At 46.7% G+C, this 27,513-nt stretch overlaps 1 protein-coding gene across 2 annotated transcripts in view; it reads left to right on the top strand.

The window, feature by feature from the left end:
• The window catches only part of SNTG2 (syntrophin gamma 2), a 374,364-nt gene that overhangs the window by 118,629 nt on the left and 228,222 nt on the right, over nucleotides 1-27,513 (top strand). For both annotated transcript variants that reach the window (XM_050753205.1, XM_050753204.1), the window contains exons 2-4: nucleotides 2,070-2,207; nucleotides 16,370-16,426; nucleotides 16,528-16,585. In XM_050753205.1, coding sequence (XP_050609162.1) covers nucleotides 2,070-2,207; nucleotides 16,370-16,426; nucleotides 16,528-16,585 — 253 coding nt within the window. The remainder of the gene's footprint in view (nucleotides 1-2,069; nucleotides 2,208-16,369; nucleotides 16,427-16,527; nucleotides 16,586-27,513) is intronic.

Raw genomic sequence — 27,513 nt, 5'->3', positions numbered from 1 at the left:
GCACTTACATTTCATCCTGTTTCACGCTGGTTAGCTAGAATTCCGTTTTCCCAATCGGCGTTCACTTATAAGAGTTACACGTTACACACGCTCATGGGGAAAATACTGAGGAGGGTCTTCCTGCCCTTAGGGACACGTCTGCATTTCTTCCCCTCTCCAGTGAGCTCAGCCCGCGGTCAGGCAAGCCTAGGGGTCAAGCTGCAAAGGGCCAGGGGGCCTGGGTCCAACCATAACTGGGCTTCCTTCCCAGCTGCCCTTGGTGCCTCCACAGGCACTGCCCCTTACAGAGACCTAGTGGATCCCCAGATGGCCCGTGAGCTCCCAGAGCCACAGCAGCACTCCCAGTTCCAGCGCCCACCTGGTCTGGCAGTCTCATCCATGTACAGCCCCCTGGGGTTGGCGAAGTGGGTGGGAGCACACAGCGCCCACAGGGATGGGAAGAAACCATTAGAGTTTCCACTGGTTGCAGTTTTACTTATGCTGGGTGAGGTGTGGATTGTAGTGGCCGGTCCCTGGGCTGCCGGCCGGATGGTCACGTGTGACGGTGTGTGCGAGCACAGTCCTGCATGTGTGGTTGTTAAATTAACAGATGCAATGCAGTGGGGCACACACTCTTTTTTGTGCTGTGTTGATTGAAAGCAAGAGGAAACCACTCGGAACCCTCCTGAAACTCTCCCGCGCGTGGGGATCAGCTGAGGATGTTGGGAGGAGCAGATTCTGGCTTGGTTGGCAGCTTCCCTTGGCGAGGGTCTGTGTTTCCTGTGAGTCCTGAGGAGGCCTCCACTGTGGAAACAAGCCCAGCAAACCCTTCCTACCCATCCGTGCTACTTAATAGAGGCGTTTGATGAGTTCGTTTTTAAAAATCCTTTTGCTCAACCTGGGTCTCACCTGGTGAACTCCAGATCTCTGGGGCAGACGCAGGCGCTGGGGCTCCTCGGACCCCCTGTTTGGTTCTCACGGCAGCTGAGTTGTGGAGCTGCAGGGTTCTATGTGGCCACGGCCTCATCCTTCACCCGTGGGGACCTCCCTGTCCATGGGCCAGGCTCTGCCCTCATGTGTGGCTCTGAATATGAGGGTTGATCAGCACCGGGGCTCTAGGCAGTGAGGATGATGGGGTCTCAGCCCTCCTTGCTGGGCCGCTGGCCTCCAGATGTGCCTGTCCCGCTCCCCTGCCACGTGGCGTGAGGACTAAGTGCCCTGGCTCTCGCCCCTGCTCCTGCACTCCGGAGGCTGGGTCCTGACAAGGCACTGGGCATGCGGCTGGGCATAACCGCTATCCTGTGGGATGCCCAAGCCCTGTACCTGGCCAGTGGTCTGCTCTGGATTCCCCAGGGTAGCTTTCCCTGACTCTCCCTGAGGAGGAGGCAACGTTTCTAATGACCCAAAGGTGTCTTTCTGAACTGTGCCTCCTTCATCTGCTAACAGAGCTGATAGATTTATCTTCTATGACTAATTACACGTCCCTCCTGATCAATACTTCCCAGCAATTCCACACTGTGTTGCTTGCTGTCCGGGAACAACAGGCCTGGCCCATTCCCCAGCTCCCAGAACACAGCGGCAGCCCCTGCAGGAGCTTGGGCCACGCCCACCTGCCCACTTCTCAGAAGGCTGCTTCCTCCTGGGCTGTGGTTATTCCCAGTGTGTTCCTTTCCTACTCCCGGCCAACAAACCTTCATACAGATATTTTGTGAATCTTAAAAACTATCATTTTTATTCAAATAACTTTAGTTAAACTAAAAAATATGTATATTTTTGGAAGTGGGAAAAATTGATTAAAATACTATAAAACCTTTCAAGTTAAAAAAAAAAAAAATGCCGGGCTAATTTTCTTTTAAAAACACGCCTTATATAAATCCCACAAAAACTGCTTAGGAACAATTATTCAACACTTTATTATTTTTTGCATAAATGAATCAAATCCTTATCGGTCGAGCACAGATCTCCTGTGCACACGTGAGCGCTACACGTGCGTTTTAGGAAGAGTCTTGAGCAGGAGGCTTGCGTCACCCGTCCCCACCCCTGGCTCCTGCCCTCACACCATTCTTTGTGTTTCCACTTTGTCCCTACAGACGAAAACCGCTGTTGCTCTGTTGTACGATGAAGAGTCCGAAAATGCCTATGACGTCCGGCTGAAGCTGACGAAAGAGGTGCTGACAATTCAGAAGCAAGACGTCATCTGTGTGGGTGGAAGCCACCAGGGCAGGAATGTAAGTGCCGCCACTTCAGGGAAGTCTCGGAGTGTTTCAGAGGAGCCCCATGAAGGGTCTTTGAAAAGTGTGGTTCAGGAATGATTGCTGAGCAAAAGCTGTTGCCTGTTATTTAAATATCCACAACTACTGGCTTTGACTGTGTCACAAAATAAAATACAGTTTTTAAGGTTGTATTACTTACTCTCTCCCTGACTTTCTTATTTGCTAATACATTTTCCATGTAAAGCTTATGTAAAAAATATCCCCAATCCTGGCGCGTACCTGTAATCCCAGCTCTTCAGAAGGCTGAGGCAGAATTGCTTGAATCCGGGAGGCGGAGGTTTCCGTGAGCCGAGATCCTGCCACGGCACTTCAGCCTGGGTGACAGAGCGAGACTCCGTCTAAAAAAAAAAAAGCCCCGAATGCCCCCATGTGAGATGTGGAATGTTCTCCCTGGAAACCGGAAGGGAGCCACAGGGTGACTGGTGTGCTTGCTGAAAGCACAGAAGCCCCAGGGTTTCCGTCTGCAATGGCCGTGAAAGGCAAGGCGGTGGGTGTTCCGGCATTTGGGGCCACCTTGGTCGCCGTGCATCTGTGGATGGAAATGTGAATTTTGATGCTAAAACAAGGTCCTTCTTGGCTGCAATTATATTCCCAACTGACAGATGAAATTTCCTTAAGGGTAAGAAATGTATTTATCAGATGCGGCAGAATAGTGACTATTGGGGATTTTGTTTTGTTTTGTTTTTGCAACTTTTATTTGAAAGAGGACTACTGCAAATCAAACATACTGCATTGAAACTGCAATCATTTTGTCAGTTCCTAATTTTCCTTCTAGTAGGGGTAAATAATTTTAGATATATGTAGTGTCATCTTTAGTCAGAAATCTTTCATTGCTCTCCTTTAAATACATCCATTAGCTGCAAAAACTGATGTTCAAAAATCATGTAGTTGAAAAGAGGTTCTTTTCAGTGTGTTCTTGAAAATATTCCCCAAACCATTTCCATTCCTATGTTCTAGGCTGGCCCTTTCTGGGGGCACAGGCTTAGGAGACCCTGTGTTTATTTGGTTTTCTCAGTCCTCCTGTCCTTTACCTTGGAAATAAAATGAGGTGGGCATGTCCCCCCCGACTCACAATCCTGTGATCAGCGTTTCTGAAGAGGTGCAGATGTTAGCAAAGTGTGACGGGTTTCCCAAGAAGGTCCACAAAGATCCCACCGTAAACCGTTCTGGTGTAGATGTGTATCGTGTACAAGTGCCCCTGTGAGCATCCTGGCCCACACCTTCTGTTTGGAGCCCCTCCTTCTGTGGCTGGCACCCAGTCCACCCTCCCGCTCCCCCACATGTCCCCTGTGGCTCAAGGAGGCGAAGGTTCTGGGATGGGGGGGCAGGGTCCCCCTTTCGGTTGCTCTTCCCTGGAACCCCAGCCCCAGCAGCACATCCCAACATATACCCTCTTCATACTGCCTCCAGGACTGCATCTGTCTTTGTCCGTTTGAGTTACTGTAACAAAATACCTGAGCTGGGTAATTTACAAAGAACAGAAATGCATTGCTCACAGTTCTGGAGGCTCAGAGCACAGGATCAAGGTGCCCGCAGATTGGGCGGTCTGGTGAGGGTCTGCTCTCTTTCCAGACGGCGCCTTGAACGCTGCATCTTCCAGAGAGGACGATCACTGTGTCCTTGTGTGGCAGGAGGCGGAAGGGGTGAGATTTTTCAGCCAAGCTTTTGTGTGAAGGCACCTGACCCCATTCATGAGCTCACAGCCCTCATGGCTCGGTCACCTCCCACAGCCCACACCCCAGCACCACTGCACTGGGTAGTAAGTTTCCACGTGAGCTTTGGAGGAGACAGACATTCTAACCCTGGCCTCTGCGTTCCAGAAGCCATGGTCGGTCTTCACAGGCTCATGCAAGATTCCCACAATTATGAGGCTTTTTTCTTCCCAAAGTGTAGATAAATCTCCTGTCTGCCTTTATGTAGTCTAATCACTAACCATTATGTGTTTTCCTCCACTTGTTCTAAATACCTAATAAGAGTGGGCTTGAGCAAAGAAAAAAATCAAGGAAGGTAGGAAGGTTTTGTAATCATTTTAAACTTACCCTGCTTAGTAGATATTTTTATAGAAAATCTCAAAGTAAAAACACTAAATGTGTTTATGCTGTATTGGCTAGAAAAAAATAAATTACATTTTAAAAGTCTATAGCATCAGATTCTCTACCAAAAGTTAGGTTATTGGTGAACATGAAAGACTGCTTAAGAAAAACAGGCGTATGCTCGTACATGTAGACTTACGCATACAGTTTTATACAATTTTAGGTGAATTCTTGACACCTAAAAAGCCCGTTGATCTAATGTTAAGATCCCTGCTCTATGAGAAGTGGGGCCATCAGAACACTCAGGTGCCTGGTCCATTTCTCAGTGATCTTTGCTGCTTCCACATGACACCTTCCTCCTTAGAGATGAAGCGAACACGTTTGTGAAAACACATGCGCACCTGGGCTGGATAATTGAGGGGAAATACCTGGGCTGGAAAATTGAGGGGAAAGGGTTTATGGGAAAAGTATAACCCCAGAAATTGAGGTCAGATTTTTTTTCTTCTTGCTTTTTGAGACGGGGTCTCGCTCTGTCACCCAGGCTGGAGTGCAGTGGCTCGACCTTGGCTCACCGTGACGTCTGCCTCCCGGGCTCAGGCGACTCTCAGATTTCTTTTAGGTACAAAATTTCAGGGTTTCAGGTCCCAGGCAGAAAATCATATTGGGATCAACCCCATTAGTTTGAGGGATAACTGAAATCCTGCACCTTCCGTTGATTATGAAAATAAAGCCATTTTACCATGAGAAGTTATCAGGTGTTTGGAGATTGGGAAGGCCTGCTTTTAACAAAGGTCACAGCTGTTTCTAGAATTAGAAGCAGAGCACCCGGGGGGCCTCAGAGCCCGGTGACAACCCTTTCGTCCACATCAGGGAGGGTTTCCCGCGTTGGCCCCCAGCGAACCTGACTGAGAACAGTTGTTTTCTGTTTAAAAAAATTTTGAAGAGCAGAACTGGAAGACCTAATCATTGCACAATTGATTCACAGAAAAACCTAAGTGGGGGATTTTTATCTCATGGACTATGGAGTCCCTGCGTGGAACCCAGGAGATGAAAAATTCATCATCAGATTCAGCTCAGCATAGATTTATTGAGTACACAAGATAGGTATTAAAGTCAAGCGTATCCGAAACCCTAGATAATATTACTAGTAAAAATAGTTACAAATATGAATTATTTTATTACCACATGCCATTACTTTTCTAAGCATATTTCATATTATAATTCACTTAAAACCTCCACATCCTGATGCAGTAGACACCCCTACAGGCCCCCTGGTACAATGACTTAGCCTAAGGCTGAGGCTCTTACCCTGAAGGGACCCTGAGGTTGGTACCTTGCTCATTCGGCCCCTAGGATTGCTGGTGTGTCTGCCACTGACTCCGCGTCCTGGAGAAGACGCCTGCTGAGTCTGCATGTTACTTTGAATGTCCTCACTGAAGTCGCACGTACAGTTCCGACTGGCATTTTAATTTTCAGATTTTTTTTTCTTTATAGCAACTAATACTGATAGTTAATTTATACGCTCTGAGCCCCGTTTTCAGTGGGAGGTTCACTCTCACTCCAGCACCTGCTCTGCAGACGGGCTTGGAAGGAGTTTGGGTCTCCTGAAGCCTACCCCAACATTCCCACTGAACTCCAAACCTCTGGTTACATTTGTGTTCCCACCTGAACATTGGAGAAGACAAAATTAATGGGTAGATGTGTGTTTTGTTTTCTTGAACCTGCTGAAAATAGAACCACATTATCCATTAGTGATAGATGACCATAGAAGGAAAAGAGCAAAACTAGCTTCACCTTTAACAAAGCCAACAGTTCTGCCCATGTATCCTGCAGCACGGAATCTGAATCGCTGTATTATTTTACTTCCTGTTCCTTTATATTGACATGAAGTGTGGATGCCCAAGAGTCTCAGGATTCCGTCTCCCAGAGACAGTGTGGGCTTTCAGGAGGGGAGAGCCGGCTTCCTCTTCCCTTTCAGAATTCCCATTTAGATTGCTTTATTTTTCTATAATTGTCATTGTGCATTAGATGTTCTTTTAATTGATACGTCTATGGTGGTACTTTTAATTAATGTGGTGGGACGCTGTATATTAAACTTGGTACGTTAGGTCATGGTAGATTCACAGTTGGAAAGTATTTTAGAAAATTTTACTTCTTCATTTTACTATGCAGGAAATTAAGATTCAGGAAGAAGGAGGTGTGGTTCTAATATTACAAAGTTACCCACAGAGTTAAGACAGCACTGGGCACAACTCTGCTCATTTACAATCTAAGGGATGCGCTCTGATAAATTAGTGAAGACTGCACAAGAAACCAGCAACCACAAGCAGCGCCAACACAAACAGTGTTGGGTGACATTTAAAATCACAGTTCTGAACTGTGATTTTAATTTGGAATGAAGAATTTAAAGTCTCTCAGATTGTTGAATGGATCGTGACACTTGCAAACATGTAGGACTTTATGATAAATTCTATATACAATATACAAAATTCTACACTTGTTTCTCATAAAGTCAATATTTCATGACTACTTTAATTTATCTAAATTTATATCTGTATTTCCCAAGTTGCTTCTTATTCTTAGGGTGCAAAATCAGGAGTAGACATCACTTCCGTTTTACTTTTTTTTTATTCTAACCTTAATCTTTATTATTTTATGTCCTTAAATTTAGACAAATGACCAATTCCCCTTACAATATTTTATAATTCAGCCAAAATACAAGTAATTTAGTATCAATTCTTTTAAGCTAATCTGACACTTTATCAGCATTATATATTTTTTCTGTTGATAACTTTATTGACAAACATTTATTAGTTTGTTAACTCTTCCATTTTTCTCAGATCCCAACACAAAATGTATTTCTTTACAGTTTCTGAAAACCAGTCTCTGTGAGCTGCTTCATTCTGAGTCAGCTCTGATGCCTGTGTGCATCGCCTCACCGGTCCTCTTGGTTGGCTCAGATCCCACTCCGCCTGGCACCAGGTCCTGCTCAGGGCCTGTGAGCTCTCATTAGTCCATTAGGGGAAGGTCTGCTGGACGCCTCGGCCTGTCCTCCACAGAGCTCATCAGCGTAGGGCAAACATGCATGTTTACAAATGGAATACTGCATAAGAAGAATTGGCTACTGTTCCTAGAAACTGGAAAACAGAAAGTAAAACAACTGCATTCAGAGCTTTCATTTGTCGGTGACTCGCCCACCGGTGGAAGAATCATATAAGCTCATTAGAGTGTGTCCATAGTCAAACTGCAATATGAATTCTTCTCTCATTATGTTCTATCCCAGGGTAAATCAGATGTCCTTGCTGATTGCCTGGCTGGCTTTAAGTGGGAGGATATCCTTCTTACGAAAATCACTAACTTCTACAAGGCATCCATTCTTGTTTGAAATTGATTTCTCTTGTGTTTAAAATGGCCCCGGCCTTTTTCTTCGATGAATTTATTTCCAAAAGATTTGTCTCCACAGAGGAGGATGGCATGGCGAGGCAGTATGACTGGAACATAAACAAACTGTAAGACACAAAGTGCCGGGAAAAGTGCAGGTAAATTTGGAAGCAAGCGATTTGTGAAATTTCACAGGTACGGGGCCGAAGGCTGCAAGGATGAACCAGGACTTTGAAATTCATACCTTCAGGAGAAAAGTGGACAGTCTTGCTGAAAAGGCTTCCGAAACAATTAACAAAATGCAGTCGTCAGCAAAACATCTAGAATTTATCTGTCATCACTTGGATAGTGGCTGACTCTTGCAAAATTCACCTTCACCTTAGTTTTCAAAACTATTGAGTTAGCTCGTTAAAATGTTATTTAATGGTACCCAGAATACAGTTCACTTCAATAAGGAAAGTTCTGGTTTAAAGAATATGAAAACCTTAAAATAATGAACAGTTTGGCCATATTCATTATAAAAGTTTACACCAAGGTTTAGTTAAAAATAATAGTTTACACTTTGGGAGGCTGAGGTGGGAAGATCACGAGGTCAGGAGTTTGAGACTAGCTTGACCAACATGGTGAAACCCCATCTCTACTAAAAATACAAAAATTAGTTGGACGTGGTGGCAGGTCCCTGTAATCTCAGCTACTCAAGAGGCTGAGGCAGGAGAATCGCTTGAACCCAAGAGGTAGAGGTTGCCATGAGCCGAGATTGCACCATTGCACTCCAGCCTGGGCGACAGAGTCAAACTCTGTCTCAAAAAAAAAAAAAAAATAGTTTACATATGTTTGTGTATGAGGGTGTGTGCATGCAGCAGCACACTTTATAAAGAAATCAAATAGAAAGTGCGTCACTCAAATAGAACTTTCAATATAACTAAAATCTAACAGCAAAGACAGTTGTATAATCTGCCAAACATTTTTTTAAGTATATAATTTTCTAAACCTAAAAAATTTGAAGTGAGCAAACAGAACCCCGTGCAATTATTATTAATATTTATTATATGCCGACATAGCACTAGATTGCTTTGGCTCTGTCTATGTTTTAAAGAGTGAAGTACTCCTCCACAGCTGGAGCCTGACTGCCTCCTCACCGGCCCTTCGCTACTGATGCTCCTACCGACTGTTCCATTTACATTTTTAAATTCTTCCTTCATACGCATTTTTCCACAGACAACATATTTTTTGTGTGTTTTTCAATTGTAGATAAATGGAATGCCATTAGGTGCTCATTTTGCAAACATGCTTTTTAAACGGATCTACAATGCATGAAGATAAAACCTGCTGCATGTAGATCTGCTTAGTCCATCCCTCTAAGGACTGTGAGTTGTTGCATGAACTGTCCAAAGTTGATTGATAAGTTTTCTGCACATTCTTAGTTGGGTGTAAGTCCCTGCAAGAAAAATTTAGATTTTCAATATTGCCAACATATTTATTTTAATAAGCCTAACTTTGCAATGATGTGTACATTCTCTAGAAGTTATTTGGGGCTCATATGTGGTGAGTTCTTGTTACCAGCTGTGAATCCACAAGGGTCTGCAGCAAACTCGATTCTTGCTTCCTTGGAGGAAAGAATTGGGTTGAGGGGCAGAAAGAGGTTTAAGGCAGAGGGAGGTTTAAGGCAGAAAGAGGTTTAAGGCAGACTGAGGCCAGTTTTAGAGCAGGGGTGAACGTTTATTAAAAAGTTTTAGAGCAGGAATGAAAGGAAGTGAAGGACACTTGTAAGACAGCCAGTGGGTGACTTGAGAGACCAAGAGCCCCGTCCAGCCCTTGACTTGGGTTTTCTCCATTGACATGGTTCCAAGGTTTGCAGCCCCCTTCCCCTGTTCTTCCTTGGGGGTGGGCTGTCTGCATGTGCAGGGCCGGCCAGCATTTGAGGGGGCTGCATGCACCGTGTGTTTCCTGGGGCTGTGCACATGTTCACTTGAGGTGTTTTTCCCTCACCAATTGAGTCCACCCAGAGGAAAGTCATAGACCAGTTAAATACCACCCTTTTGTCTTAAAGTGCTTGTGCTTGAGGCCACTGCCCAGCTCCTGAGATCTTATTGGGAAGCTGCTGATCACCAGCTTTTGGTATTTTCTATCTACCTGGAGACTGCCTTTTCCTGGTACTGGCTGTGCCCAGTTATCATTTTAGAGAGAAAGTATAACAACCACCCACCCGACCACCACCTGCTGGTCGCCTGATGTCCTGGGGCTGGGGCCCGTCTCCTGCCCTGCTCGTGTCTGCTCTGTGTTACGGTTGTGAGGTTGTGAAGAGCCCTGCTCGTGTCTGCTCTGTGTTATGGTTGTGAAGAGCGAAGTCGAAGGGCAATGACAGGCCCATCTGCATCCATGACTAATCGTGGTGGGTGCCCAGTTGACTGGCAGGAGCAGTGCTGCCAGGTGTGAAGCTGGCGGGTGAGAGGCAGCTGACATGGACGGACACCCCTGCTCCTCATCACCTGCCCTGATAGTGCAGGCCAGGCTGACCAGGAAAGCTGCCAGCCCCAGTTCCCTGGACCACTTGGGAGAGCTCCCCTGGAGGGCCAGGCCCATCAGCACAGGGGCTGGGGGAGGAGAGCTAAGGATGGAAAAGCCCTGGAAGCTAATTCAGAGGAGAAGAGCGTCTTCAGGTTCCTCCTGTACCCCGTCAGGGATTGAGGCAGAGGCTCCGGATGGACCAGAGACTCCAAGGCCAGTATGCAAACGTCATAAGGTCATGGTGGCCGGGAGCCTGGTTCCTGTCTGTGGCTCCCAGAGACCCCAGTGTATTGTCCTGGCATCAGGTCGGGGCTGGGGGGGCTGCTCCCCCATGACGCCCGCCAAGGACAGCCTTTGTCATTCCTGGCCTGTGCTCAGACCTGATGAAACTCATACTCAGAGCTTTAGGTGTGAGAAGCCAGATCCAACTCCTCAAGAAGGTGGATTACTATGGAATCACTGGATTTTTAAAATTTAGGAGTTATCATGCACTTTTCAAAACTCTAATCCCAGGATATTGAAATCCTTCTAATAAGGATTTAACATCCAAATTAGGCAAATATGCACAAGAGTTTTCAAATAACTCTTCTTAGTTTGAAATCATTGCATCCAGACACTGAGAAATAGTTTACTTACTTCAGATGGCAAATGCAGGCTCCCGCAGTCTATTTAGGAAATTTTATTTGAGTGAATTATTTTTAAAAAGTAGAGAGAGATTCAATACCCCATTCTGAAGGATGCCTTACAGAGCGTTTCCTAAAGCAAAGGGAATGTCCAACTCTGTGGAAGAAACAATGCCTCGTGACTCAACACCCTATCACATAGCCTCAGGGTGAAGTCTGTTAGCACATTGTTTTCTGAAAACTATGAGTATTTTTGAAAGTATCTTTCATGTGTGGGTGTGAAATAGAATACTTCAGAATTGTTTTTCTGTAAATTTCTAATTTTTAAAGTTTAACTTTCAAACCCTTCAATTATAGAGAAAAAAAACAAAACAAAAAAAAAAAACCCTTATTTTCTAGGTCCGTGGCCTTTCCCACATCTCCATTCTCTTCTTACAAGAGTGAGGCCAGGCCTGTGTGAGGAGTAAGACCACCAGGGAAGGGAAGGGGATTGACGCCCCAGGTCATCCTGTCCTCGCCACAAAAGGGTTTTGAGCTAAACAAACCTGGGGGTAGGACCCTGGCTGGTGACCACAATACAGCGTTTTACTTGTAGAAATGATTGAAATATTTCTGGAAATTGCAGTATTCACATCTGAACATGAGTTTGCAGCCATAACAAATTTAAATTTAGTGTTAAGTCCACAGTTTAAATATCTGTAGTAGAATTGTGAGGCCCATTCATACATGTAATTCAGTAATAACTTGAAGAACAATGTTTTAGAAGACCAGAATGAGAAATCTGATCTTACATACCCCCAAACCATTTTTTTAATGAGAAATGTATAATTGATAAGTTATCTGTGTCATAGAAAACTGCTCCTTCTTAAAATATGTGGTCAGAAGATAATGTGGAGATAGCTATGTCCTATTATTGATATAATGATGCTGCTACCAAGATGTGAACATAAATTAAATGTCATAACATAGTTTGAGATTAAATGAGAAAATGCAGAATAGTATTTTATGAAAGCTTTTATCTGATATGTTTGTGAAAAGAAAAGCAGGATTGAATTGGAAAATAATTTATTGAACAATTACCTTAGATTTCAACCTCAGTTCTGTAGAGGTTTTATGATACATTTGATTCTATTCAGAATTTGTTCCTTTGGTGAGTCCCTGCAGTCCCTGAATGTGGGAAGTGAGGAGGCCGTGATTATGGGCGAATGCATGGAATAGGGGAGTCAGGCCATAAATTAGATTTATAATGAGCCTTGGGGCAGCTTACGATCCATACCTGCTTGTGGGTCCTTGACTTTAAGGGGTATGTATTAGGAGAGGAATGAAACAGCGGACTGTTTTGGTTGCATTAGAAATGCTTTTTGATGGCATTAGTTTGTCTAGATATCAGTTAACAGAGCACTATGAAAATGCTACCCAGAACCTTAAATTAAAGTGATCAGCTCTGGATTGACTCTGGGGTCATAAAATAATTAGGACGCAGGAGGCAGAATAAGTTCAGCCAGGCTGCTGTGTGAAAAGTTCCATTAGAAGCTGCAGAAGTTTTCCCATTTACTTTTTATCATCCAGTAAGTTTTATAAATCTTGGTTTGAAAATTAAAGTTCCTATATATGCTAATGTTAAGATGTTAGGGGCTTCATAATTATATACTGGTCATTTATAAAAGTGTGGAAGCACAAATTGGCTGAGCCTTTTCTCTCAACTTTAGCACACTGAAGTCCTTGGTGTTTGAATGAGGTGTTTTTTTTGTTTTGTTTTGTTTTGGTTTGTTTTTTTTTGAGACGGAGTCTCGCTCTGTCGCCCAGGCTGGAGTGCAGGGGCCAGATCTCAGCTCACTGCAAGCTCCGCCTCCTGGGTTTACGCCATTCTCCTGCCTCAGCCTCCCGAGTAGCTGGGACTACAGGCGCCCACCACCTCGCCTGGCTAGTTTTTTTGTATTTTTTAGTAGAGACGGGGTTTCACCGTGTTAGCCAGGATGGTCTCGATCTCCTGACCTCGTGATCGTCCCGTCTCGGCCTCCCAAAGTGCTGGGATTACAGGCTTGAGCCACTGCGCCTGGCCATGAGGTGGTTTTAAAACAACAATTTTTCATGGAGAGAACTAACCACCTTGGTAGTTTTGCTAAACCTGATGGTCTATAAGGTGCTTTCCACAGTGATCGTCCTTGACTGCTGTCGAGGCAGCTTGGACTCCACGGTAACAAGGAACCACAGGTGGGCTGACTTGGGCAGCAGGGACTCCCTTCTCACTGTTCTGGGAGGTGGAAGTCCAACACCAAGGTGCTGTGGGTTTGGTTACTGGCAAGGGCTGGCTTCCTGGACTGCAGGCGAAGGCCTTATATGCGTGTCTTCACATGACAGAGTTACTGGCAAGGGCCGGCTTCCTAGACTGCAGGCAAAGGCCTTACGTGTGTGTCCTCACATGGTACAGTTACTGGCAAGGGCCGGCTTCCTGGTTTGCAGGTGGCAGCCTTATAGGTGTGTCCTCACGTGGTAGAGACAGTGAGGTGGGGGTGGGGAGAGAAAGAACAAGAGAGAGAGAGAAAAAGAGGAAAAAGAAAGAGAGAGCGCTGTATCTGCTGTCTTTTCCTGTTCCTTTAAGGACACCAACCCTATCAGATAGGGCCCCCTTGAATGACCTCATCTGACCTTAGTTACTTCCTACAGGCTCTACCTCCAGTGCAGTCACACTGGGGGTCAGGACTTCAACATGGATTTTAGGGGGACATGGTCCCATTCCCAGCACTTCCTGTTAGGGCTCACAGTACAGCTCTCACTTTCCAGATGCAGAAACTTGATTTTAGAGAGATTTAGAGACCTAAATACCTAAATGGCTGGTTCAAACGTACACAGAAAGGAACATTTCAGGAGACTGCACAAAGCTGATATGAAATGAATATTATTTCGGCTTAGCTAAAATCATAAAGAACAAGCTCCTCAAGTTCTAGTAAACAAATGTTTATGTTGGTTGTTCAAGTTGTAATTTTTTCTTGCCTATCTTGTTATTAGTCCAGATTTTACCACAGGTGATCAGTTTCTTGATGTTTCCTTTGAAATATCAAGGATATTTTAGGATATTTCAGGATATCTTCCTGACATGTATAAGTGAGTCAAATGACAGCTTTAAAATGTCATTCTTTGGCAGTCTATCGAGGCAGAAACTAACTTGTTTCTTCTCAAAATGTGTTTTCTCTCATCTTGTACTTGCTTGCTTGCATGAGTTTCAAATGCTTACATTAACAGCTAAAATTTTAAAATGTTGTAGAGCATTTTCAGAAATTCCATACAGAGAGGCCTCCAGTTACTATGACATAGATAATTCAATGTGCTCATCTTCCATAGCACAGAAAAGTTCTTAGAAGCATGAGGCTATTTGCTGTGTCACACAGAGGAACAGCTAGTAGGTGGACGGACGCCTTTCTCCCCACTCCCTCACTGGACCATGAACACTGCAGAATTTACCGTCTACTGAGGGAGGGAATGAACCCCTGCTGTGTTCTGCAGTTCACACTCACCGTGAGATGCATTCTGGCCTGCAAAGTCAACGGTCCTCGTGTTGAAGAGGAAAACCATGTGCTTCCCACATGCAGGAGTAACTCCCTGTCCCTCCTCTGTAGAGGATACCCTTGGAAACGCACTGTCCACACAATGGCATTTATTTATTCAGCTTTATTGAGCTGTAACTAATAAAAATTATACATGCTTAAGGTGTGCAGGGTATGTTCTCATGGGCATATAATGAAATGCACACTACAAGCAAGCTAATTAACACGTATATCACCTCTTACGGTTACCTTTGTTTTTTGTGGTGAGGACACATAAGGTTTATTCTCTTAGCAGATTTCAAGGAAATACGGTATTACTAACCATAGTCACCATGCTTTCCATTGGAGCCGCAGAACTTGTTCACCTTACAGCTGAAACGTTGCACCCTTTGGCCTGCATCTCCGCGCCGCCCCCCACCCCGAAACCCCTGGTAACCACGGTTCTGCTCTCTGCCTCTGCGTTCAACATTCTTAGATTCCATGTGCAGGAGAGACCGTGTGTTATGTGTCTTTCTGTGCCTGGCTGATTCCACTCAGCCCAGTGACCTCCAGGCTCATCAGCGTTGTTCCAGATGGCAGGACTTCCCTCTTTATGGCTGAAGGATGCTCCATTCGGTGGATCCACTGCGTTTTCTTTGTTCTCGCATCTGCTGGTGGACACTTGGGTTGTATCCGTATCTTGGCTGTTGTCAGTAATGCTTTGATGGGATTTAAGAGCCCGTCTGTTACTCTGTCCATGGGTGCAGTGTGGCTGGGAAGCATCTGTGGCGTTTCAGGTAAATACTGAGAATGCGGATGTGATAAGAGCCCACGGTATGGACATCCCAGGGTGGCTCTGACTTTGCTGTTCACAGCATCTGGAACGCAGCCTAAGACCAAGAAAAAGTCAACATGATCACTCTGTAGCAAGATCCCTGAAATATAGCTCTTTTTCTGTGTGTAAAATTATTTTTGTCAGTTAAAAATATATGCGCAAAAAATTTTAACGCAGGTATATTTGCTCTAATTTGTGGTTTCTTTCCTTTGAGTTTATAAAGTATTCCCCCTAAGAAGGACATTCCTGGGATGTCTCAGGCTGTGGAAGTCCTCACAGCAGCCTTCCTGCATCTGCACCTGCACCGCTGTCCAGGGCGGGAGCTCCCAGGTCCCCCCTTTGGCATGAGCTCTTACTTCTTCGTCCTTGCTTTGCACAACAGATTCCTTTCAGAGCCATTCAGCCTGAACATGCTCATGTTTCCACCTAGAACTCAAAGAATGTCTGTCACTTCTGTTTTTCCTGTAGTGTCTTTTTGAGGTAAAGGCACCCTTTGGCCACTGTCCATCTGCTCCAGGCCACCTCGTGCACCCCTCAGAGCGCACCAGTCACCCGTGTCCACCTGAAGTTGGCAACAGTCGCATTCATCAGATTAGCAAACACAGGTGCATGGCTTAATGCGCAAGAGATTTGGAGATTTTTACCATTTCACTAGCCAGTTAAGGGCCTATTGTGCTTTTAGCTTTTTATCACAACCTACCCTTAAATATCCCAGGCACCTGTGGTCAGAGGACGTGAAAAAATTGATCATTCTTAAATTAATATTGGTTGAAGATTGTCCTAAACACGGCTGACTTCAGCAGAGATGCACAGTGAAGAGGGAGCCCGTCCTGGGGTTGGCGGGAAGAGTCCAGATTTAAAACAGGACTGAGTGCCCCGCCCCACTTCCCTTTCACCACCTTGGAGAAGGTGGCCCCCTCATTTCTTCACGGAGCTCCGTTCCTCACAAGCAGATTGCAGATGGGATGGCAGCTGTGCAGAGACTCTCCCTGCATTTCACGGGGCCTATTCTTTATCACCGTCTTTGTTTTCATACGTGCAATACCACACATTAAAGGTTTGAAATAGTGTCATTACTGTCATATTTAGCCAAGGTTGCTTTGGAAATGTAATTTAACAAGTATTTGAGTTTAAATGAAGAATTTCTTTTGAATTTACTTTCCGATGGTGCATTTTAACCTAAACTTGGTTTGTTTTCTAAACTTTTTTAAAGCACAGAACTGTTACACTTCGCAGACAGGCAGTTGGCGGCTTGGGCCTGAGTATAAAGGTATGGGAAATGGTTTTCTTTATTCCTGCTTTTTATTTTTGAAGAACTTTTTAGTGTGAATCATGATAACTGTGCTTCTTTCTGATGGCTTTGTCTTTCAGGGAGGTTCTGAGCACAACGTCCCCGTCGTCATATCAAAAATATTCAAAGACCAAGCAGGTAAAAACAGTCAAAAATGACCTGTGTATGCATCGCAGCCATTTGTAAGATAACAAAGTACTGAAAATGATAAAAATTAGCAGATGTGTATTTTGCTCGATTACCTAAACTTCCGTTTTATTTTCGTAGCTGTGTCTTTCTCAAAGGATGCTTCTTATGCCCTGATCTGAGGCTGCCCTTTTTAACCTCTGCTGATCCCTCTGGCCCTTAAGACAGACAGTAATTCTCTGATGTATCAGGTTATCCTCTAAAGATACTGATGATGCAGGGGTTTGAACATGGAGTTTAAGGTATGTTAAAAATTGAGGAGAATTAAATACAGATGGAGAAGTCCATGGTGGTCATTGAAGTATCTGACACAAGTCTCCAAGCGTAAGAACATAACTTGCCTGTTGCAGGACTAGCTGACCGCACCAGGTGGGGCTGAAACCCGTCCGTTCTGCACTTGGCAGCTGGCGGCACTGCACTGACTGCTACCTCAGTCCATGAAATGAAGCACTGGCTATGGGAATAATCACAAGAATCACTGACATTCATAGGGAGAGATCACCCTGTATGCAATCGAAAAGTGAGGGTGGGACTTCCGGCCACACATTCCGCTATTGTGCAGATTGTTTCTCATACAATTCGATTTTGGACATAATGACCCCCCTACATTAAACTGCATGCATCTGTCTCCTTGTCAGGAGGATTTTGCATCCCCACAGCTGGCCTCCTCCCACCTGGGTGTGCAGCTCCTGGGTGTGCAGCCTCAGGCTGCTCCTCCCCTGTTCTCCAGAGCAAGGGGCACTTGGACATGGGCTGTGTTGGGGGAGATTAGCTTAAGTCCTTGAGGCCTGCAGGGGAACAGGAAGTAAGACAGAGTGGGTGAGGCGAGGTGGCCTTATGACCTCATGTGCCTCACACCGGAAAGCACAGCCACTGCAGGGGACCGCTGGCTGTGTCCCTGGAGGGGACATGCTTCTCTCCACGCTCTACCAGAAATGTGGAGGTTTTGGGTGAAAAGCGCAGAATAAGCTCATACTTTTTCTCAAAACATTCTTACTCATTTCATCCAATTTTACCCAAACCGTAAGCCCAGTATGCAGGTAGAGTGCCCTGAAGAGGATGGAGGTCCCAGGCTGGGGAAGCCTTAACCACCAGCCCTCTGAAGGTGGGTGCGGTGAGGGCAGCGAGAGTCAGGTCGTCTGAAGGTGGGTGTGGCAGTGATGGTCAGGTCGTCTGAAGGTGGGTGTGGCAGTGATGGTCAGGTCCTCTGAAGGTGGGTTCGGTGAGGGCAGCGATGGTCAGGTCCTCTGAAGGTGGCGCGGTGAGGGCAGCGATGGTCAGGTCCTCTGAAGGTGGGTTCGGTGAGGGCAGCGATGGTCAGGTCCTCTGAAGGTGGCGCGGTGAGGGCACGATGGTCAGGACAGCGATGGTCAGGTCCTCTGAAGGTGGCGCGGTGAGGGCACGATGGTCAGGACAGCGATGGTCAGGTCCTCTGAAGGTGGTGCGGTGAGCGCAGCGATGGTCAGGTCCTCTGAAGGTGGGTGCGGTGAGGGCAGCGATGGTCAGGTCCTCTGAAGGTGGTGTGGTGAGGGCACGATGGTCAGGACAGCGATGTGTGGTGCAGGAGATCATGTTCTGCTGCGGAGATTGTCTCAGTGGGATGTGAATTCCCCACGGCAGCTCTGAACCTGTTCTCAGGGAAGAGAGGTTTCCACAGAATGATTCGCCATGAAGTCTGCATCCGGGTAAAGATTCTTTTTCACCAGAAGGACATGTAGGAGTCAGGTCAGCAGCACAGTTTTCTCCTTCGGAGCAAAAGCTTACAAACCGGCCTTCAAACTCGCAGCAGATGGCTTTCCATTTAATCCGGAATTAGGGGCCAGCAACCCCCAAAACCCAGCGGCAGCCTCGGCCTCAGAGGCAGCAGGGGCTGTTCGGAAGGAAACCTAGGAATTTCAGTGTTATAAAAAATACAGTGTTAGTTATAACCAAGATGGCAGGAAAAGTGAGAAGGCTTTGCAGACCTCTGAATGAAAGGATAATTCTTTTTGAGGATTTTTTTTTTTTTTTTTGGTTTGTTCCCCCACCCTCCCCACCCCTAGATGGCATCTCACTGAGATGCCCAGGCTGGAATGCAATGGCGTGATCTCGGCTCACTGCAACCTCCACCTCCCAGGTTCAAGCGATTCTCCTGCCCCAGCCTCCCAAGTAGCTGGGATTACAGGTGTCCGCCACCACGCCTGGCTAATTTTTGTATTTTTAGTAGAAGTGGGGTCTCACCATGTTGGCCAGGCTGGTCTCGAACTCCTGACCTCAGGTGATCTGCCCGCCTCGGCCTCCCAAAGTGCTGGGATTACAGGCATGAGTCACTGCACCTGGCCTCTTTTTGAGGTTTTTAGAGCATTTTAAAAGAAACATGATGATTCATTTGAACTGTAGTATTTTGTTGCATGTATTACATCAAGTGTTATCATTGTGTTGACCAGCTTTGCAGAGCTCAGTGCTTTGGCGCGTATGAAGTGTGATTCCACACGGAGCCGTGGGTCCACCGTTGCTGTGTCGGGTGTGGTTGGTTCCTGCTGCACCCCTGAAGCCATCTGGCTGACTGGTGGATAGTGGAAAGAAGGCATGGCCTGATGCAGCTCTGTTCCTCTCATCTTTGTGAACATTTTTAGTTATTTTCATTAGTGGGGTTTTACTTTTTAATTGGTGGATATGATGAAAATCCCAGAAAAGAGAATAAGACAGTAAGGTTGGTCAACAGGTAGCATTCAGTAAAGGATGTTTATGGTTAATTCAGAAAGAAAATCTATTTTTTCTGTAGGGGGAGAAACAGGTCAAGGAGGCCACACTCCCTAGAGTGTGCGTGCGACCCTGGGGTTGTAGCCCGTGTGCCCTCCCAAGCCAGCATCCCTGCCTCAAGCAACCAAGGCTTGTGGGTGTGGTCAGGAGAAACTGGGACCCGGGAGATCCCATCTTACCAGTCCGCAGACCATGCTGATGCACTTCTCTTCTGACATTGGAAGCTTCACAAGTAACTCCAGTGGGGAGCCCCAGTGGGAGGTCCCCACGCTTCTCCCAGGCCTGCTTCCAGGCTTGTGTTCCGTACCCGCTGCAGATTTCCCACCCAGAGCCTTGCCTGCCCATCCCTGCTGCCCCCTCGTCCTGCCAGCTCGCCTGTCTCCATCCTCACCACCCCTCCAGGCCCAGGCCCGCGACCTCAGCAGCACTTGGAGATGAACTTACATGGTTCCTCCAGGCTGCACCTGCCTCTCCCCACCAGGATCCATTTCATCCGCTGTGCCAGAGTTCATGTTTTGGAGACACATTTATATCCTCATTGTATGCAGTCAGTAACAAAGTCCTGGCAATGAATTGTGAGTTTAAGGGATCAGGGACTTTGTCTCATTTATTTTATGTCTTCCGTGTAAACCACAGAACGAGTGTTTTACAGGCGAGCAGAGCCCCTGGGTTGTCCTGAATATCTTGTATTAAACTGACACAGGAGTCTGGCCTCAGGATGAAGGGAGTGCAGGAGGCTCTGTGGACTTTGGTGCTGGAGCCCAGGAGCGCATACCCTCTACCCCACAGAGCAGAGCCCAGGAGCACATACCTCTACCCCACAGAGCAGAGCCCAGAGCCCAGGAGCGCATACCCTCTACCCCACAGAGCAGAGCCCAGGAGCACATACCTCTACCCCACAGAGCAGAGCCCAGGAGCGCATACCTCTACCCCACAGAGCAGAGCCCAGGAGCACATACCCTCTACCCCACAGAGCAGAGCCCAGGAGCACATACCCTCTACCCCACAGAGCAGAGCCCAGGAGCACATACCCTCTACCCCACAGAGCAGAGCCCAGGAGCACATACCCTCTACCCCACAGAGCATGGAGTCGCCAGATAGGTCGGGAGGCAGACAGACCAAACACGGGGTGATTAGTTAGAACTAGGAATCCCTACGGATGCTAAGAGAAACTGTCTGCATTCCTCCACGTTTTAGATCCTCTTCCGGATGAGCAGGTATGCAGTTATCCCCAGGTGATGAAAGGCCAGGACAGGTGGGAAGGCTCTCCAGCTCTCATTCTCCAGGGACGCCAGAGCAGCCAGGTAGCCCGAGGCTTCACCTCGCTCATTTTTAAGAATGAGGCAGTTGTGAGATGTTAGATCAGCACAAAATATAAAATTATTAGTTTGCTTGTTTATCCATGAATTTATCCAATCCTATTTAATAAACAACTTCTATGGGTAAGACACTTCTCGGGCCATCAGCAGAGACCAAGGCAGAATTCTCGCCGTTGCAGAGCTTGTAGACAACTGGAGAAGGCTGGCAGTGAACACATGTGCGATACATTTGCAGAAATGACGGCTCCTGTGGAGTGAGCGAAACTCCTGTGGAGTGGTACGGAGGAGACGGGTAGAGGGCGCTGTTTTTTGTAATGTGGTTAATGATTTTATCCTGTGAGTAAGAGAGAGTCAGCTGAAGTTTGTTTAAAATAGAGTGATTAGGGTAGCCTCTCATTTAAGAAAAGTCCCCCTGGCTGTTGTGAGGAAGCTGCTCCAGGAAGCAGGGAGGAAGGTGGAGAGCCAGTGCAGGGTGTAGGAGGGGCCGCCATCCCTGCCCTTCTGGGATTTTGGTGAATCTGTAGATAAGTGGCCAGAAGCTGGATGTCCTCGGAGGCTCCATGCCACATGCTGCTGAAGGGTGGGCTGTGTGTCTGAGAGCAAGGAAGACTCAGGCCAGGTTGAGGTTTCCTTTTAGCCTCAGCACCAGGTGGGCCGATGGTGCGTTTAGTGAAATGGCCCGCACAGGTCCTGGGGTGTTGAGTGAATGTCGGAAGCAGAGTGTGGACAGCTGGGGATCCGTGCTGCGTTTCAGGGCTGATTTGCTGGCCAGCGGAGTGTACCTGTGAGGCTCAGAGGACAATATCAGGGTAAGACACTTTTTAAAGAGAGGCATTTAAATTAAATGAATGGCACTGAGGTGGTTCCCCAGAGACTTACTGTAGGTGGAGTGGAGAAGGCTCCTGAGGCCTGAGTTAGGAGTGTGGACATCCCGAGGTTGGACGGTTGCCTGATGTCAGAGTGGAGCCAGGCAGCCCGGCTCAGTTCACTTGTGCCTTGAATTCTTCGCGAAGTGACTCTTGAGCATCTGAATTGCCTGAGCAGCTGTGCAGAGCCTGACAGAGAGAGGCTCTGATTGTACCGTTGAGGTGCGGCCTGCGTGCAGGATTCCACGCCCTGGAGCCCCTGCCCCCTGGTCCCTCTGATGTGGAGACCTTCAGACCTCACACTCATCACAGGGGACTTGGGATCCACAGGTCCACGTCATGGGTATGGAGAGGCTGAGAGGTGGAGATAGGTCTGAGACTCTCCTCAGTGCAGATATAGGGTTAAGCACATATGTCTAGACATTGTTGAATACCTGGTGAGATTGTATATTTTCAGGGAGATATATAATTATTTTCATTGTGTTTAATGGGAAATTTGTTAATATTACATTTGAAAACTTAAGTATAATTTTTCTTCAGCATTAAATGTCAATCACCAATTTTAATTCCTTCAATTCATTAACCTTTCAAATAATGAATATAAATTTCTTTTTCTTTTTTTCTTTTTTTTTTGAGATAGAGTCTTGCTCTGTCACCTAGGCTGGAGTGCCGTGGCGCGATCTCGGCTCACTACAAGCTCCGCCTCCCGGGTTCAAGCAATTCTCTTCCCTCAGCCTCCTGAGTAGCTGGGATTACAGGCGCCAGCCATTATGCCCAGCTAATTTTTGTATTTTTAGTAGAGATGGGGTTTCACCATGTTTTCCAGGATGGTCTCAATCCTTGACATCGTGATCCGCCTGCTTTGGCCTCTCAAAGTGCTGGGATTACAGGCGTGAGCCACTGTGCCTGACCATGATTATAAATTTCTACAAATGATCCATTTGATGATGTTAAACTTCATAAACACTAGACAAAGCCTCTGCGCATGCTGTGATTGCAGGCGCACACTCATCGATTCCGTCGTTCGGTTAACAAATGTTGTAGACTCCTGAGTGCTAAGCACTGCCCTCTGTGCTGAGAGAAGCGAAAAATAGACTGAGTTCTTGCTTTCAGAGAGTGTGCATTATAGCGGGAGAAGATAATAAGCAAAAATATAAATGAAATTATGTCATGTATGGATAAGACTAAGAAAAATATAGCTACATTTTTGCTAATACTTTCAGGCATTCATGGTATGACCTTTAACTACCCTATGAGATGATGACTGGGATTTTCATTCCCATTTTATAGATGAGGACACTGAGGCAAAGATATGTTAAAGAGTTTGCACAGGGACACACGTGTAAATAGCAGAGCCGGGGAGTGACCCCCAAGACCCATTTCTGGGTCATCATCCGGTGCTGTCTGTCTTTCAAACATTTGGAAAGAACCAGTGCAATGTGGTTACGACATTTCTTCATTTCTTCTTTATTTTTGTACATTCCTTGGGTTATTGCTCTATGTTGGTGTTGCCTAGGGTTGAGTAATGTTATTTTGATAACTTCCTAGTATAGTAATGGTGAAATTATTAAACCAGAAAAGGAAAAAGCAGTGCCTTTTCGGACCAGCTGAGTGACACGGTCTGCTGTTTGATGCATGGTTTATTGATTATTGATATGAGATTTGATCAATTCTCTCAAGATAATTTAAAAATAAACACTTTGTATTGAGCTTTCTTTTTGTAGTTGAACTTCTTTTGTTAAGTCAATAGACTTCTAATGTGCACATACTTATCTAAGTTTTAGGTTTCTGCATGTATGTACCTCAGGGAAAAGACAAATGGAGAAAGGAAAAACTCACTTGTCGACCTGGCCTGAGACTTGCCGTGTGTCATTTTGTCAGTGTGTGTGGCCCTAGGGTGTTGGCATTGTGAAAACCTGGGGACTCCACCCAGGAAGGGCCGTGTGTGCTGTGAAATCCTCTCAGCTTATGGTGGTTTGAGTGAATATGGCTTGCTCTTTTCACTGAACAAGAAATCTGGTTGTGTGCTGTGGTTTCCTCCCAGTATCTTTCTGTCCTCCCACGGCACCATCCTTGGCTTGTGCCGTGCATCCATCTCCAGGAAGGAAAAAGCCTCCACGGTGTTCCTTCATTTCCATCCCACCCACTGGAACGGGACTGAAGTTCGCCCTCAGAAAGGCTGAGGGAGCCAGTTCTTGATGAGTTGCTTGAAGTTCGCCCTCAGAAAGGCTGAGGGAGCCAGTTCTTGATGAGCTGTTTGAAGTTCGCCCTCGGAAAGGCTGAGGGAGCCAGTTCTTCGCGAGCTGTTTGAAGTTCGCCCTCAGAAAGCCTGAGGGAGCCAGTTCTTGGTGAGCTGTTTGAAGTTCGCCCTCAGAAAGGCTGAGGGAGCCAATTCTTCGTGAGCTGTTTGAAGTTCGCCCTCGGAAAAGCTGAGGGAGCCAGTTCTTGGTGAGCTGTTTGAAGTTCGCCCTCAGAAAGGCTGAGGGAGCCAGTTCTTGGTGAGCTGTTTGAAGTTCGCCCTCGGAAAGGCTGAGGGAGCCAGTTCTTCGTGAGCTGTTTGAAGTTCATCCTCCGAAAGCCTGAGGGAGCCAGTTCTTGGTGAGTTGTTTGAAGTTCACCCTCAGAAAGGCTGAAGGAGCCAGTTCTTCGTGAGCTGTTTGAAGTTCACCCTCAAAAAGGCTGAGGGAGCCAATTCTTCGTGAGCTGTTTGAAGTTCGCCCTCAGAAAGGCTGAGGGAGCCAGTTCTTGGTGAGCTGTTTGAAGTTCGCCCTCAGAAAGGCTGAGGGAGCCAATTCTTCGCGAGCTGTTTTAAGTTCGCCCTCAGAAAGGCTGAAGGAGCTAGTTCTTGGTGAGTTGCTTGAAGTTCGCCCTCAGAAAGGCTGAGGGAGCCAGTTCTTCGCGAGCTGTTTGAAGTTCATCCTCCGAAAGGCTGAGGGAGCCAGTTCTTGGTGAGTTGCTTGAAGTTCGCCCTCAGAAAGGCTGAGGGAGCCAATTCTTCATGAGCTGTTTGAAGTTCGCCCTCAGAAAGGCTGAAGGAGCTAGTTCTTGGTGAGTTGCTTGAAGTTCGCCCTCAGAAAGGCTGAGGGAGCCAGTTCTTCGCGAGCTGTTTGAAGTTCATCCTCCGAAAGGCTGAGGGAGCCAGTTCTTGGTGAGCTGTTTGAAGTTCGCCCTCAGAAAGGCTGAGGGAGCCAATTCTTCATGAGCTGTTTGAAGTTCGCCCTCAGAAAGGCTGAGGGAGCCAGTTCTTGGTGAGTTGCTTGAAGTTCGCCCTCAGAAAGGCTGAAGGAGCTAGTTCTTGGTGAGTTGCTTGAAGTTCGCCCTCAGAAAGGCTGAGGGAGCCAGTTCTTGGTGAGCTGTTTGAAGTTCGCCCTCAGAAAGGCTGAGGGAGCCAGTTCTTCTTGAGTTGTTTGAAGTTCGCCCTCAGAAAGGCTGAGGGAGCCAGTTCTTCATGAGTTGTTTGAAGTTCGCCCTCGGAAAGGCTGAGGGAGCCAATTCTTCGCAAGCTGTTTGAAGTTCGCCCTCGGAAAGGCTGAGGGAGCCAATTCTTCGCAAGCTGTTTGAAGTTCGCCCTCGGAAAGACTGAGGGAGCCAATTCTTCGCGAGCTGTTTAAAGTTCGCCCTCGGAAAGGCTGAGGGAGCCAATTCTTCGCGAGCTGTTTGAAGTTCACCCTCAGAAAGGCTGAGGGAGCCGGTTCTTGGTGAGTTGTTTGAATCTCGCCCTCAGAAAGGCTGAGGGAGCCAGTTCTTCATGAGTTGTTTGACAACCTTTTGCCACCCCCTGAGTTAGGGGAATTTAGGGGTTTCTTTCCCTGAGAGCAACACACTCTGCCCTCTGCTGAACCGTGGGAGCAGGCTGGGCTCTGCCACGAGGCTGGGAGGGTTTGGTGGGGGCGGGGTGAGTGTGGGGTGGCCCCACTTACATATTGTCACTGCCAGCTGTGCCACGCAGAGGCCTTGCCTGGGATTTGTTTCTGTCCATGTCCATGGTTTCAGGCATCTGCTGCAGGGCTTACAACTTAGATAAGGGTGGTTGCCATATGAGGTTCTGCATGAGGTCCACCTTAGCTGCTTAGACATTTAAATTCTTAGATATGGTGTCCTTCATACTTTCATTCACTGCTTCAGAGAGGTGTGTACACCCGCCAAGGCTCACAAATCAGGAACCACATGCGTGCTCCTTAAGGCGGCCTGCCAGCCTACTCAGCAGCCGGTCACCAAAAAAATCTGTTTTAATACCTAAAATCACCATGGGCAATTGGATTTGACACTGTTCTATACATAGATTTTATGAGGATTGAATTGCTCTGAGCGTGGTTCAGTAGTGAGGATGCTGAGCTCCTGCTCACCCTCCCTCCAATGAGGTTCTTCCTCAGGACCCTGCTGCCCCTGGCCCAGAAATCATCCATGACTCCATTGCTTACAAAAGAGCCAATGTGCAGGCTGGGCTTTCCAGCTCACCTCTGCATCCTGGGTCCCGCAGCCATGTTCGTCTCCTCCCTGCTCCGATGTGTGGCACACGATGCCCACCCCAAGTCTCCACCCTCACCTGGAAGCTTGGCCTCCCCTGCGTGTCACAGTGGGGTCAGGATGCTCACCTGGTGCCCGACCCTGAGGCTTCTCACCATGCTCCTTCCACCCCAAGTCTCCACCCTCACCTGGAAGCTTGGCCTCCCCCGCATGTCACAGCGGCGTCAGGATGCTCACCTGGTTCCCGACCCTGAGGCTTCTCACCATGCTCCTTGGTAATAGTGGATGTACGCTGTCATTGGGGTGCAAGGTATGGAGAGCTCCTTGGTAGTAGTGGACGCACGCTGTCTTTCGGGTGCGTGGTACGGAGAGCTGGATGCACGTCTGCATCATAACATGTCATGCTTTCGGAAATCAAAAGTGGCTTGCAAAGTCCCCTAAGCTGCTTTTATTCCCGCTCACAGAGGCTTGTTCTCGGTGATCACCCTGTTCATACTTAATGCAATGAAGAAGAATGAAGTACGCCTCTATGATTGGATGGAATTTACATGTGGTATTTCCAGCATGGCAAAACCTTCGAAACCCAAGTCAGACTGCATATAACACACAGAGAATGGATGATGAAAACCACGTGAAAAAGGACATGAAAGTTAGAGGGTTCCATCTGCATAGGATTTCCTGACACTAATATTTTGTCATAGGAAAATAACTTCTATTTTCATTGGATCTTCATAAAAAGTATGAAATAGACAAGAGATGCATGATCATTCACATTTCATAGGGCAGCAGATAAACAGAGGAATCCTGAGTTGCCCAGTTTTACTCAGCTCACAAGGGCTGGTGAAGAGTCATATACACTTAGATTTTTCCCTCAAAATCCGCTTCTTCCTACTATAGCATATCATCTCATTAAGTACAAATAAAATTCATTCACAACCACAATTTAATTCCACTTAAACGGTAATAAATAATTTGATAAATAATAATGTTTCTGTAAGACTTTGGATAGGCCTGGGCCCTGTAGCTAATTTGATGTGTATATTCGGGAGACAGATGGGACAATTAGAAAATACTCAGAAAATTGCACAGAAAGGAAGGGGTGTTTTGTCTCAGAAAGAAAGGCAAGACGAACGAGAACCCTTCAGTCATTCTTATGTGGAACATTCATTGTTCAGTGCCAGGAAGTATCCTCAGCTGAAGGGTGGGCTCTTACACAGAGGCCACCTGCACTATAGTGGGAATGTCAGGTTGGACACGAGGCTCACCATTACTCATAAAGATATTGACACACTTACACAGAACGACTATTTCTATAACCAAATATATATACTACACTTGGTGGGGAAGGAAAGGGAACATAAAACCCAGGTCCCAAAGCTCCCCGTTCAGGTCTCTGTGGCACAGCGGCTGTGGCGGGGTTTTGTCTGGATCCTATCATAGTCTAAAGTCACAGCCTGGACACCTGTGAACACAGGAAGAATCACCC

This window comes from Macaca thibetana, chromosome 13 (assembly GCF_024542745.1).
Source record: "Macaca thibetana thibetana isolate TM-01 chromosome 13, ASM2454274v1, whole genome shotgun sequence".
Taxonomy (NCBI): domain Eukaryota; kingdom Metazoa; phylum Chordata; class Mammalia; order Primates; family Cercopithecidae; genus Macaca; species Macaca thibetana.
The sequence above is the reverse complement of the archived record's forward strand: the minus strand, read 5'-3'. Positions and strand labels throughout refer to the sequence as shown.